The following is a 14,102-nucleotide window of genomic DNA, read 5'->3' as shown; positions in this document are numbered from 1 at the left end:
GGAAAAATCATTTCATTTAAAATTTGATGCCCACATGAAAACAAAAGTTGTTGAATATAACATATACTAGACTGCCCAAATTTATGAAAAGCAAGAGCATCTAATGGACCTAAATTAATCAGGAAAGAACTTGCAGAAGTGAAATGCCTTATAACTGAGAGAGCCTAGAAAATTATAAATTTGCTAACACAGAGAAGATAAGGCAATTTCAAGTATGATACAAGATTAGCCAAAGTTAGTGTATTTACAGTAAACATCAGGTCTAGAAGAGAATAAAATTTTAGAAACTGAGGTAGTGAATTAGAAGGTTCAAAACTAGAATTTTAATCGCAGTATTCGCATAGAATCTCAGGGCTAGCAATTTACTTCAAAGTTATGTAAAAGTCAGCATTATCTACTGTTGCATGGGCACCAGAAGACTTCTCTTCAGGCAGTGCAAAATCTAGCCATGGAAACAACTGGCTTGAATGCTTCTGATTTTTAATCTTCATTATTTCTGGAAAATCTGAAGGCTATAGAGATATTTCTCATACAATGCTAAAAAGAACTTGATAGCTCTATGCATGTAATCTTCATCAGTATTAATCAGGCCCCCAAGGCAAAGCCTCTGCATCAACAGGAATATCTATCTCCTTCTTGCATTAAATATGCCTCTGACTTTTCCCCTGTGCATCTGAATCCCTTACCAGGAATACTTTATGGAGTTAAATTTAGAAAGAAGAAACATTCATTCTTCAACTGTGATCAGTTAAATAATCCTGGGCAAAGGATATTAATACCAGTCTCTTAGCTGGTATGTTAACTCCTTTGGGATGGGCTCTCTGTTGCCTGCTTTATTTATATATTCCCTCCCATCCTCCCTTGCAGAACACAACAAATTGTTTTAAAAATTGTTTTTATTCCGCTACCTGCCCCGTGTAATTATATCACTCAAGAAATGCTGGTATTGAATTTCTGTCCTCTGCTTTTGAATCAGATGAAACACCTGCATAGCCACTAAAAAAGAAAACGGACTTAGTCTGGGGCTTTTCAGGTTTTGGCCTGTTTATGTTCGATACCAAATGGTAACCAAATTATACTCACAACCTGGGGAGCTGCAGATCTCATGAATCAGAGATCTAGAAAAGCCCTCTGTCTTCTGATGGATGTTGCTATGGAGATGTCTGTTGTGTGTGTGTATGTTCGGGTGTGGAGGTAGTAGGGAAGACAGGCGTGATGATTCAGAATGATCAAGTCTAGATTTTATCATCTAAAGATCTGATAAACATTGTTGTATATATATAGATATCACTGCTATGAAAGCAAGAAAACCAGATAAAGGGTAAATAGGGAATCCAAATTAAAGTCTAAGTATCTTAAATTATTGGCCCCAATCAATTAATTTAACATACGTCTTGGAGATCATGCCATATTCATAGCTAAATTCTTAATATCTTACACATACCTGGCATACACCAAGGACCCTCAAAAAATATTTGTTGAACTGAATTCTGCGGGAGAGGTAGTTTAGATAGTAAAGCTCTATATTATATTTTCCAACAGTTCATTTGTGAAAACCCTTAGAACAGGAAGGATTCAAATCTGGAGATGCACTGTATCCTGCCTGAGGGCTCAGCAATATTTATTAAATGAATGAATGAAAATCTGTTCTGGTATGGACTGGAAGAATCCTCCCTTTATAGTTAAAACTTCACTTAATACCATATTATGACTCAAAGTCTGAAAAAAAATCTGACTAACCAGGTCACACTTACTTTCCTCCCACACAACTGAGCTTCCAAAGAAATGGAACACACTCCAGAAAGACAAGGCCCGACATATCACTGCTTTGTCCCTATGCTAAGAACAGAAACCCAGAGAACTTCCTGTATCCAAAGCCACTTGCAAGACACCAAGCAGTCAGTCTTCTACAAAATCTGTAAATCATTTTAGGATAACAAATGAAAGATTTTACTTTTGTTATACTCATATTTTTTCATGAATCTTAAATTTCTCTAGAATTAACAAACAACAACAAAAAAAATGTTTAACGGCTCTCCTTTTCTTTTAAAGAAAAGGAAAATGAAAATAAAGTAACCCGAACAATCAACTAGAAAATTCTATTTATTTCTCTTAGCCTTTGAAGAAATAAGATCCTAACCCAACTCCAGCTTTGAAATGCTATCAAACATACACAGAAATTCGATGATATCTGTTCTCTATTATATATATAAATGTAAATTTTTAACTTATAGCAAGTCTCAAAACAGACGACTTGGGAAAGTTGATAGGAAATAATTAGGGACTGCAGTTGCCTACTGGACATTATATCGTATATAGCTCACTATAAAGAAAGACCATATAACATTGAAATGTATCTGGGTGCAAATGGGGAACACATTGAAGCTGCTAATTGCCAAAGTCCTCTCAACTTCAGCACAGTAGATACATTTTGAAGCATCACAGCCGTTGACATGGCATGGTTCTGTACTAATTTTGTGTTTACTATGCTATACTGCTGCACAAATTCTCTAAACACACAATGAACAAAATTAGTATAAATATAATACCATGTTAACTGCTGTTGAAATCCCATGGAAAAAAAAATGTTTTTTGGTTGTTTGGTTTTGGTTTGGTTTTGTTTGCCACTTAAGAGTTAGAATAGTTCATGAGGATTAAATGACTTTTGTGGCTCCACTTTGGCTTTATGTTTTTGCTTTTTTGTTGTTTTTGATGTCAATCCAATATAGAAGTCTTCATGCCCTCACCCCCTGTCAATTTCATAGATTCCACTGGCTGCTACATATTTTCTGTTTCTTCTGGCGGTTAATCTGGGTGTCTAACTGCTCACTGTTAAGTCCTATTGAGTTTTTTTTAGCTAGTCAAGGAACTGACTTTAAATTTCCCCGGGGTCTTATGGCTCCTTCCATGGGATTTGATGCTTTCGACCGCACAGTGATATTTATATATGTATTTGCATACATATATAGATATAGGAAATACACACACTAACACACTATAATATATATAAAACACATGTATATTCACATATATGTATGTATTGTTTTTTGCAAATGAAAAAATAAAGCAAGCAAAACAAGACTGACCTAACCTACCTGTACTCGGCTCGCATTCAACGAAGTCTTCGTCATCGCTTGAACATTCAGCAGATGAAACAAGGTCATCTGATGTTGGCTGTGCGTGTCAAAGAAAAAATAATGAGATGGGGGCAGAGAGAGAGAGATAAGGAAACCAATGAACAAAAGCACCGAAGACTCATCATTGTGTCCTGCCTCCATCACCATTACTGTCTCTCTTCTCTAAAGAGGGCATGCTGTAGGGTAGAGAATTTTAACTCCTGTGTAGCTGTGGATGGCTCTGGGTCCAGACACTCTGGGTGGGTCTCATGGGAAGCTGAGTAACCCAAGGTGGTTCCAGGAGGCTCAAGCCTATCCCATCCCTGTAGATCACATTTGCAGCCTGACTCTATCCTGACTTTAATTTCAATTTTGAGAATCAGAAGGGCAGGAGAAGGGCTATTGCAGGTGGTGGCAAGAGAGCAAGCCAGCACAGAAACGCTCGGCAGCGTGGAGAGAGTTTCAGTGCATATGGTGTGCAGTCTCAAGTGTATGATTTGGTGGTCACCAATCCATAGGCTGGCGTAATTAATGAACGCCGCGGAAGGCAGTCTGTTCGGGGATAGCATAATGACTTCTCTCGCCATCAGCGATTTCTTCATGTAATTGCTGCAATTAGCTGAATTAGTAATGTGGACCAGCAGACAGACACTACAAGACAGCCTCTGGACACAGGTAAGGCTGTATCTGAAGAGAGCACAAAATTTCTGATTGTAACAGTGGTAATTCAATTTGAGACATTTTTTTTTTTTTTCTATTGAATCCTGAAGAAATTACCCAAAGACAGGGAATCTGCTGCTGCAAGAAATATAAAGGACTGTGGGCATGGTCAGTGAGAAGGGCCCTTGCTAGACAGTAAATAAGAAGACTGCTTTCTGTACCTGGTATATCCTACATGCACGATAAATACTCTTTAAATCAACCCATCAATCATTAATCTACAGCTCTCGTCTAAAAACCAAACTTTTGCCCTACTTTGTGCATGAGTATTCAAAACACAGCAGTTGTTCAATGAATGCTCATTGCTTTCTACTTCCTGATGTTCATAGTATTAACTGACTTGCTAGTCTTATTATTCCCAAGGCACTGAAGTCTCAATCCATATTCAAGAGGAAAAGCAATTACCACTCAGATGCTCTGCTAGACACATATACAGGCTTACTAGTTATAGTTATTACTAATTAATGAGACACAATTCTCACACTGATCCTTCGGGACAGGGATGATTATTATACTTTTAAAGAGAACTGAAGTTCAGAGAGGTTAAGTGAGTTGCTAAAAGACTCACAGCTGGTAAAACACATAGTGAAGGTCTGAACACGTGCATCTTATTTAAAAGTGGCATTTGTAGCTCCTGTAGGCTTCTTGCGTCCCCTTCTTACAGGATGCTATGGACCGAACTGTGTCCTCTCCCAAATTCGTATATTGAAGTTCTAACCCCCTTGTACCTCAGAATGTGACTGGTATTTGGAGATGGGGTCTTTAAAGAGGTCATGAAGTTAAAAGGAGGTCATTTGGGTAAGTAAATCCAACATGACTGCTCTCCTTGCAAAAAGAAGTGATTGTCTCACACACACACACACACACACACACACACACACACACACACAGAGGAGACCATGGGAAGGCACAGGGGAAAGACAGCCATCTATAAGCCAGGGGAGAGGCCTCAGGAGAAACTGGACCCCTGACAGCTTGACTTCAGAATGCCAGCTTCTAGAGCTGTGAGAAAATAAATCCCCCTTGTTTAAGCCGCTCTGTCTGTGGTCCTTTGTTATGGCAGCCCTAGAAAATGAATACGCATGACAACCCATAAGCTTAGTGTTTCCAGACAATGTCCTTCTTGAAATAGACATAAGAGGCGTAGAATCGCTGAACACAGCAAAGCACAGTAGAAAAACCACATTAGGTAATTGATTTCGCTTAATTGACAGCGGCAGAGAGGTGCCTTAAACCACGTTCTTGATCTTTATTCTACACTTGTCAAGGAGATACTTCAACCCCTGCTCTCCTCCTTAAAGTTAATAGAAAACTATTTTTCAAACATTCTATTTTTATTTTCAATTTTCAAGACACTAGTGACATGTACATTTCACTTCCAGCAACTGACGCTGGCATTTGTATCCTGGAGCATCACTATTTGTGTCAGAGATCATAAGCTCACTCTTCTGGAGTTTCTGGCTGTGATAGGGCCAGTACAGGTCCATTTCCCATCATTTAGGGAAGGGAGGTGGTAAGAGAATAAATATTAGCTGTGCAGATGCAAAGGTTAAATATAGGGGAAAGGCCACATTTCTCCCAGCAATCCTGATTCCAGCTTGTGATTCATCCAGCCTGGCATTTCGCATGATGTACCCTGCATATAAGTCAAAGAAGCAGGGTGACAATATACCATCTTGACAGGCCCATTTACCAGTTTTGAACCAGATTGCCAGGAGGAATATCAACAACCTCAGACATGCAGATGATACCATTCTAATGGCAGAAAGCAAAGAGGAACTAAAGAGACTCTTGATAAGAATGAAAGTGAAATAGTTGGTTCAAAATTCAACATTCAAAAAAAGAAGAACATGGCATCCAGTCCCATCACTTCACGGCAAATAGAAGGGGAAAAAGTAGAAACAGTGACAGATTTTATTTTCTTGGGCTCCAAATTCACTGTGGACAGTAACTGCAGTCGTGAACTTGAAAGACAGTTGCTCCTTGGAAGCAAAGCTATGACAAACCCAGACAGTGTATTAAAAAGCAGAAATATCACTTTGCTGGCAAAGTACAGTCACAGCTATGGTTTTTCCAGTAGTCACGTATGGATGTGAACTGGACCATAAAGAAGGTTGAGCTCCAGAGAACTGCTGCTTTTGAACTGTGATGTTGGAGAAGACTCTTGAGAGCCCCTGGGACTGCAAGGAGATCAAACCAGTCAGTGCTAAAGGAAATCAACTCTGAATATTCATTGGAAGGACTGATGCTAAAGCTGAAGTTCCAGTACTTTGGCCATCTGATGTGAAGAGCCAACGTATTGGAAAAAGACCCTGATGCTGGGAAAGATTAAAGGCAAAAGGAGAAGGGGATGACAGAAGATGAGATGGTTAGATAGCAAGCACAGACTCAATGGACATGCATCTGAGCAAACTCTGGGAGACAGTGAAGGACAGGGAAGCCTGACGTGCTGCCGTCCACGGGGCCACAGAGTCAAACATGGCTGAGCAACTAAACAACAATGATAACATAATCATTGATAGTTCTAAGGCATGCATTTTCCATGGGGATGACACCACTCAGCAATAATTGTTGTGGGCAAAAGGGGGAAGATCTTAAATATGGAAATGGCTTGTGACCTGCCAAGGGCCACAGTTCTTAAACAAATATACTGTATACCTGATAGGAGAAGGCAATGGCACCCCACTCCAGTACTGTTGCCTGGAAAATCCCATGGATGGAGGAGCCTGCTAGGCTGCAGTCCATGGGGTCGCGAAGAGTCAGACATGACTAAGTGACTTCACTTTCACTTTTCACTTTCATGCTTTGGAAAAGGCAATGGCACCCCACTCCAGTACTCTTGCCTGGAAAATCCCATGGATGGAGGAGCCTGGTAGGCTGCAGTCCATGGGGTCGCTAAGAGTCGGACACGACTGAGCAACTTCACTTTCACTTTCATGCATTGGAGAAGGAAATGGCACCCCACTCCAGTGTTCTTGCCTGGAGAACCCCAGGGACGGGGGAGCCTGGTGGGCTGCCATCTATGGGGTCACACAGAGTCAGACATGACTGCAGTGACTTAGCAGCAGCAGCAGTATACCTGATATTAAGATTTTATGGAAAAGAGCACTTGAGGGGGAATGGCCTAAAAATCTCCTTAAGATTGATAACACATTTCTAACATGTAATCAATTGGAAATTAATTGTTGGTGACTTGATTATAAGAACCTTACAGAATGGCCCATATAGGGCTTAACTAGCTTTGGTCACTGGAAATGAATGAAAACTGCTGAGTTAATGAAAATCTAGCAAGTTCACCTTAAGAATTGAAGGTCAGGTAATAAAGTTTAAAAAGGCCACTGAGCAAATGTATGAAAAGAATGCAAAACTTCAAGAGAAACCAAAAAGGTGTTAACATATTAGGGGAATCTTTAACATTGTAAAAACTAACTGAATTTTTATCAGCCAAAAAAACAATGCAAAGTTGTTTTTTTGTTTTCGTTTGGTTTTTAAGATAAGTACTAGGCTCTGCAGTTGAAGACAATTTCCTCACTTTGCTCTTGGCTTCCTCTTAAATATGGAAATGGCTTGTGACCTGCCAAGGGCTCACAGCACTTAAACAGGCCCACAGCCTCCTCCAACACTACAAAAATTCTCCCCGCTGTGGTTTAAGTGACACTGTCCCCAGCCCCTATTCCCCTTCTCCATCACTACCTCCATTTCTGTGTGCACAATGGGCCCCTAACCCCCAGGGCAGGCCCCACATCTATACTCACCCATATCCTCACTCCTCTTCTTTCAGTGAAGTGAACTGGCCATGCCCCTCTTCCCAGAGATTTTTTTCTTTTTTTTAATATGTGTATGGATGAGAACAATGTTCCTCCCAGACAACAGAAGCACATTTTGCCAGAAGCTCCTATGCATGGTGTCTAAGAACTGGAGACGACAGGCCGTGAAGAGTGGGCCTGCCTCTAGACAGTATAGTTGGCAAATCCCAGCTCCTAAACATACAGTCTGTGAGCTGGGAGAGCCAGTTACTTCCCCTCTTCAGACCTCAGTTACTTTCATCTCTAAACTGGGATGAATAGAGCCTTTTGTCATCACCTGGGCATGTGATGTAAAAGTAATGTTAAAAGTGAGACTCTGTTGCTGGCATATGGTACATGCTCAGTAAACATTAAAACTAGCTAACTCAATCAACCAGTCAATCAACAGGGACATGGAAACTGGTCCCTACTCCTAATTTACATAGATTCGCTATCTGCCTTTGCATTCTATCTTTACTGATTTATCCCCCATTAGAACTGCTCTTCCTTGTTGATAATTCCTGACCTCCACTAGTGATACAAACACCATTTCTGGTTGGATCAGCCATGAGGAGTGATCAAGAAAAATATACTGAAGAGCATGCCAAGAGAGCTTAAAAGTTTACTGGAAGATGAAGTCAGTTTCCAAGGGCTGTAGGTCCAGACATTCTGCAAGGGTCTTATATGAATTCGACCCTTTCCTTTCTGTCTCTCAAACTTCACCATCACCATTTATGGCCACAGCCACTGAAATCCCCAGAGCAATTACAAATATCGCAACCCCCTCCTTGCCCATTGTAGAAAACAATGTTTATCTGGAGAACCTGGCATTGGATACAGCCATGCCTGCCACAGAACACCATGCCCCTCTGCCAGGGGCAGCAAGCTTTGATTTGCAAAAGGCAGGATTAAGATCACTATATCTAGGGATTAAAGAAAAAAAAAAACTTCTGTGTCTGCTACCTGAAAAAAACAGCAAAAATGACAAACCAAGGCTTTTGGATATACACTCAGGATCACATCCTAAAGTAATGTCTATTTGATTCAAAATTACTCTCAGAAAACCCAAGGCTTTTAGGAGCTTTTAATATTTCTTCTCTGTGCCTTTCCTCAGTTATAAGCGAATGCAGGGTCTGACTCTTACCCTTGGAAGAAAAGGCACATTTCTTTAACTATTGGTTCCCATGGGTGGTGGAGTACGTTTGACTACTGCAATATTACACAGACTCTGGACACACCTATCACAGGCATTTAGAATGGAACTATGGACTTTTTTCCTTAAATAAAATGTAGTAGCCCTAGGCTGTGTGTATGTGTGTGTGTGTTTGCGAGAGAGAGAGAGAGAGAGTGTGTGTTGGTGAGTGTATCTGTTTTCTTACAATCATAGTCATTTTTCATTAATATTCATAATTCCTTAGAAAGAAGAGCAGTTAGTACTCTTGAGAGGAAAAAGATATTTGAACTCTCTAAAATCAGGCCTATTAATTTACTACTTAAACACTTGCTATATTCAGGCTTTGTGCTAAGCAGTTAACACATATTAATCTTCAGTACTCATAATAACCAAGGGTAGAGATATTTTAAAGACATCTGCTATTTCTAACTGCCCACCAGCCACACTTCTCAAATAGCAGTGTTGCCTTAGGAACTTTCTATATTTGTGTCCTTGTGTGAGAAATGTTCATCAGGGTGCCTTGCGTGTCATCTTAACATTTTTTCTCCTCACAATGATTGTCTAAAACTCTCATAATTCCCAATGGCTAATCACTGCAGATGGTGACTGCAGCCATGAAATTAAAAGACACTTACTCCTTGGAAGAAAAGTTATGGCCAACCTAGATAGTATACTGAAAAGCAGAGACATTACTTTGCCAACAAAGGTCCGTGTAGTCAAGGCTATGGTTTTTCCAGTGGTCATGTATGGATGTGAGAGTTGGACTGTGAAGAAGGCTGAGCCCCGAAGAATTGATGCGTTTGAACTGTGGTGTTGGAGAAGACTCTTGAGAGTCCTTTGGACTGCAAGGAGATCCATCCAGTCCATTCTGAAGGAGATCAGCCCTGGGATTTCTTTGGAAGGAATGATGCTAAAGCTGAAACTCCAGTACTTTAGCCACCTCATGCGAAGAGTTGACTCACTGGAAAAGACTCTGATGCTGGGAGGGATTGGGGGCAGGAGGAGAAGGGAACGACAGAGGATGAGATGGCTGGATGGCATCACTGACTCGATGGACGTGAGTCTGAGTAAACTCCGGGAGTTGGTGATGGACAGGGAGGCCTGGTGTGCTGCGATTCATGGGGTCACAAAGAGTCGGACACAACTGAGCAACTGAACTGAACTGAACTGAAGCTTAAAGTGTTTACATACTGGGGTTCCTATATGTCAAATATCAACATTATCTGTAAGTCAGATAATGTTTCCTTATCTGACTTACTTCAAGGAAGACTAGAAGATCCATAAACAGTCCCCAGTCAGTTTTTCAGTGGCTGAGTGATTAGATCCACCTTCAGCGATAACTATATCATCAGTTTTTCAGTGGCTGAGTGATTAGATCCACCTTCAGGTAACTATATCATCAAGGTGCTTTTCCATTCATTCACTCATTCCTTCATTAATACCTGATTAATATATTTTATTGCTATATTATATATAATACATTAATGCAGTATATATTAGCAGTATCATTTTATTACTGTATCATTTATTAATATTCATGCCATTTAATAAATATCTATTGACCACCTATGTGTCAAGCCTTGTAGCAGTAGGGATAAAGCAATAGACAAAGCAGTTTTTTTGCCCTGGGAATTCTCAAGTCTCTGAAGAGCCTGTCTGCTAAACGGGCAAAACTGACAGAGCAAACTGGATGCTTTGACAAGAGGCAGCAGCAGGTACTAAGGGAGCAAATCACAGGGGAAGAGAGAGAGCTCCTAGGCCAAGGAGGATGTGGAAATGAGCCCTGGGGGACAGGCAGCAGCGAAGCAGGGGAAAGCTGAGAGCTTTGAAGAGGAGAAGGGCATCCTAGGTGAAATCGACAGTCTTTGCAAAGGCTCAGAGATATGAAAAAGCACAGTTTATTTGTATACCCGCGAGTAGTACAGGACGACTAGAGTGAAGAGGCGTCCCAGGATGACAGGATGACAGCTCCCTGAGTTATCGCGCTGTTCTTGCAAACTTGGATAATAAGCGTGAATTTAATATCCTGCCCTCCCGGACGCCTCTCCTTCTTCCCTTCCCCACACCTCACCGGTGTCATCCGTCACATTTCCTTAGGGAGTGGATACACGTGGTTTCAGAACACAGGCCTGAGTCTGACTGCACCATCCCCACCCCAGCCACTATGCAGATGAAAGACCTTTACTCACCTTCTCAAGGGGAGGAAAATATACTTCTGTCTCAATATATTAGCTTAAGTCCTATATTAAAAATAATAATTCACACTACCCAGTTTTAAAATATGTATTTCATATTTTTAATCCACATGTTGAAAGTACTTGGTTTTGTATTAGGACTCATAAAACTAAAGATAGGTATTATAATAACTTTCAATAAAATATCTCTCTGGCAGGAGCCCTCTTTATTCCTTTCCTGAAAGATTTTTTATTGCATTTATATTCTTTTTTTTACCCCCTACCAATGTTTATTGAAATTACCTTAGAATAAACTGGGACAGAAAAAAGCTCAAAACTCTGTCCACCCAAGTATATTTATAGGTATATTTACTTTCAATTCCCTCAGTTTCACAAGCCTGGCTTCTCATTTTCCACCAATGAGTTATTGTTTCTATAATCACCTGTTTCTAATTATTTACTCTGAAAGGCCCTACCTCATCTCAGTATAGGGATGGTTCCACACCATTCTTCATTGTTATTCATTATTTGGCACTGAGAAAAATATCTGCTGCCATGGTCTGAACAGTTTAAGAGAGTTTCACTCCTCTCCCTCCTTACTGCCCAGGTACCTATGTGTGATTTCAAAATTCCAGCCTTTAGCCCTTTATCTTTTACTAAGAATAAGCTAATCATTTTAGGGGGAGGGGGGTGGAGATAATCATTTTCTTCAACCCAGCTCCTTGGAAGCACGGTTATTTGACCGAGATTAAATGCAAGATAAAATAAGTCCTGCCACAGAACAGCTTTATGAAATTATAAATAACGCACTCAAGAATGATGATCGCTTTTCTTCCAGTGAAAAAGGAAAAGAGAAAGGCCCATAAATATTCTGAAGTCCCACAGAAAACAGCCATACATCTCTGCAGCTGCTTCATGCTAAAAAGAATTAAATTCCTTCCAATGCTTGGTGTTTTAGTTTTCTTGTCTCCATACTTCCACTCTGAGATGGAGCTGGAGTTCAGTATCTCATATGACAGAAGGTCTCACTATATTTAAAAAAAAAAAAGAATGTCTGGGATACTTTTAATTAAATAAGAACTCTAGATCAATCAGTAATCTTTAATGATATTTGAAAAGTTTGACCACCTCAATTTAAATGTATTTACTAAGCTATTTTTCATCAAACCGTTGCCACTGCATAGTTCAACCTTTGAGCACTGCTAGTAGATCCCCCTCCCCATTACACACACAAACTACTGGATGAGTTTTAGACTGCACCAAAGGTGAAACCCTGCAAGTTGGGCAAATTTGTTAGAAGTGATTATCTCATCCCTCTCTTCTTCACCATCAACCCCACCACTTCCTTCAGTTCAAACCCAGTCCTAAAACAGTCCTTAAAGCATGGTAAGATTGTATGGGCATGATTATCTCTACCTCACTTTATTTTTTAAAGAGTTTTTTGATGTGGCCCATTTGTGAAGTCTTTGTTGAATAGGTTACAATATTGCTTCTGTTTAATGTTTTGGTTTTTTGGCCAGGAGGCATGTGGGATCTTATTTCCCTGAACAGGGATCAAACACACACCCTCTGCATTGGAAGGCAAAGTCTCAACCACTGGACCACCAGAGAAGTCCTTATATCCTCACTTTATTCTTAACATCCTCTTTATAGTCATCTTCAAAAGAAGCAACCAATACCATGATGAGAAAATGAAATAAATCATTTGAACTTGTCATACTCAAGTGTAAAAGACAGGGGCATGTCATGAGGCAGGTTCAGAAAAACAAAAACAAAAGGTCAAAGTTCAGCCTGGAGAGGACACTTTCTGAATAACCCTTGAGCCCCACCTCTGTGTAGGTATCTTTATTGGAACCACACTGAGTTTTATTTTTTTCAAACTTTAATTTTTTTATTTTGTCTTGGGATATAGCTGCTTAACAGTGTTGTGACAGTTTCAGGCGAACAGCAAAGGGACTCAGGGATACACACACAGGTATCCACTCTCCCCCAAACCTCCCTACCATCCAGGCTGGCACATAACCTTGAGCAGAGTTCTCTGTGCTATACAATAGGTCCTTGTTGGTTATCCATTTTACATATAACAGGGAGCAACACTGAATTTTTAAAAAGTTTTCTGGAGTTCATGTCATTGTGGTTTTTCAAGACATTACTTTCTTCTATCTGGAGATAGCCCCTTGCCAAGTAAGATACGACTACACACATATTTTACTTGGCTCATATTTCCTTAGAATGAGAAGGTTTTAAGAGAATTGACCTGGGCTACAGACATTGCATTCAGCATGACCAAATTAGTTAATTAAAACTAAGCTCTGTCAGAAAACTGAATATAAAAAATAAAAGCAAGCAACAAACCAAGAAACCCCTCATTTTTCTGGATATATGATTTTATAGATGTATGTAATTACTCATTCAATCAGTCTTCCCTCAACAAATGTCGACAACAGCCTATCATGCGTCAGTCACTGTGCTGAGGGGCTAGGCTGAGCCAGTCTCTGTCCTCGTGGAGTTTACAGACTGCCAGGACTGGAGCCAGGCCCAACGAGAACGCACTGAGTGACGCTAAACCATCAACTGTAATACAAAGCTTGAAATGAATATGAGGCTCATCAATGGCATTTACTACAAAATATTTATTATTCATTATCATTAAAGATGGTAGACTGTACAGGAATCCAAGCCAAGGTATCACCAGCTTCCCTCTAAACTCTGCCCACTGGCAATAGCCTCCACATTGCTCCTTCCACCCCTGCCCCCCTACTCCACACATATACTGGAGCAGAATAAAGAATGACATGATTTATAATAAATTGTTCTAATGAATTAACCTTTAAGGAAATCCCTTTGTAGACTCAAGATTTAATTAACAGTATAAAAAAACCAAGCTAAGCTCAGCCAAACTTTGTGCCAAAGATTGGCATCCTTTATTTCTATCCTTGAAGTCCTGTAGGATTATATAAATAAATATGATGCAATATCTTTTTTTTTTTTCTTTCAGATGGAAGATTTTTCTTCCATCTGCTCAAAAAAAAAGGGTGGATCAAGGGAGAGGAGAGGGAGGAGGGAGAGGAGAGTGGGTAAAGGGGGATTAATCTATCTGTTGTTCAAGGCAGCCTGACAGAGGCAAGAGGAG

General features: G+C 40.1%; 1 protein-coding gene across 14 annotated transcripts in view; it reads right to left on the bottom strand.

Moving 5' to 3' along the window:
• Positions 1–14,102, bottom strand: part of NRXN3 (neurexin 3) — a 1,810,124-nt gene that overhangs the window by 57,363 nt on the left and 1,738,659 nt on the right. For all 14 annotated transcript variants that reach the window (XM_070797936.1, XM_070797932.1, XM_070797934.1 and 11 more), the window contains one exon: positions 3,096–3,174. In XM_070797936.1, coding sequence (XP_070654037.1) covers positions 3,096–3,174 — 79 coding nt within the window. The remainder of the gene's footprint in view (positions 1–3,095; positions 3,175–14,102) is intronic.

Source organism: Bos indicus, chromosome 10 (assembly GCF_029378745.1).
Source record: "Bos indicus isolate NIAB-ARS_2022 breed Sahiwal x Tharparkar chromosome 10, NIAB-ARS_B.indTharparkar_mat_pri_1.0, whole genome shotgun sequence".
Lineage (NCBI taxonomy): Eukaryota > Metazoa > Chordata > Mammalia > Artiodactyla > Bovidae > Bos > Bos indicus.
Note: the sequence above shows the minus strand (reverse complement) of the source record. Positions and strands in the feature narration are given on the sequence as shown.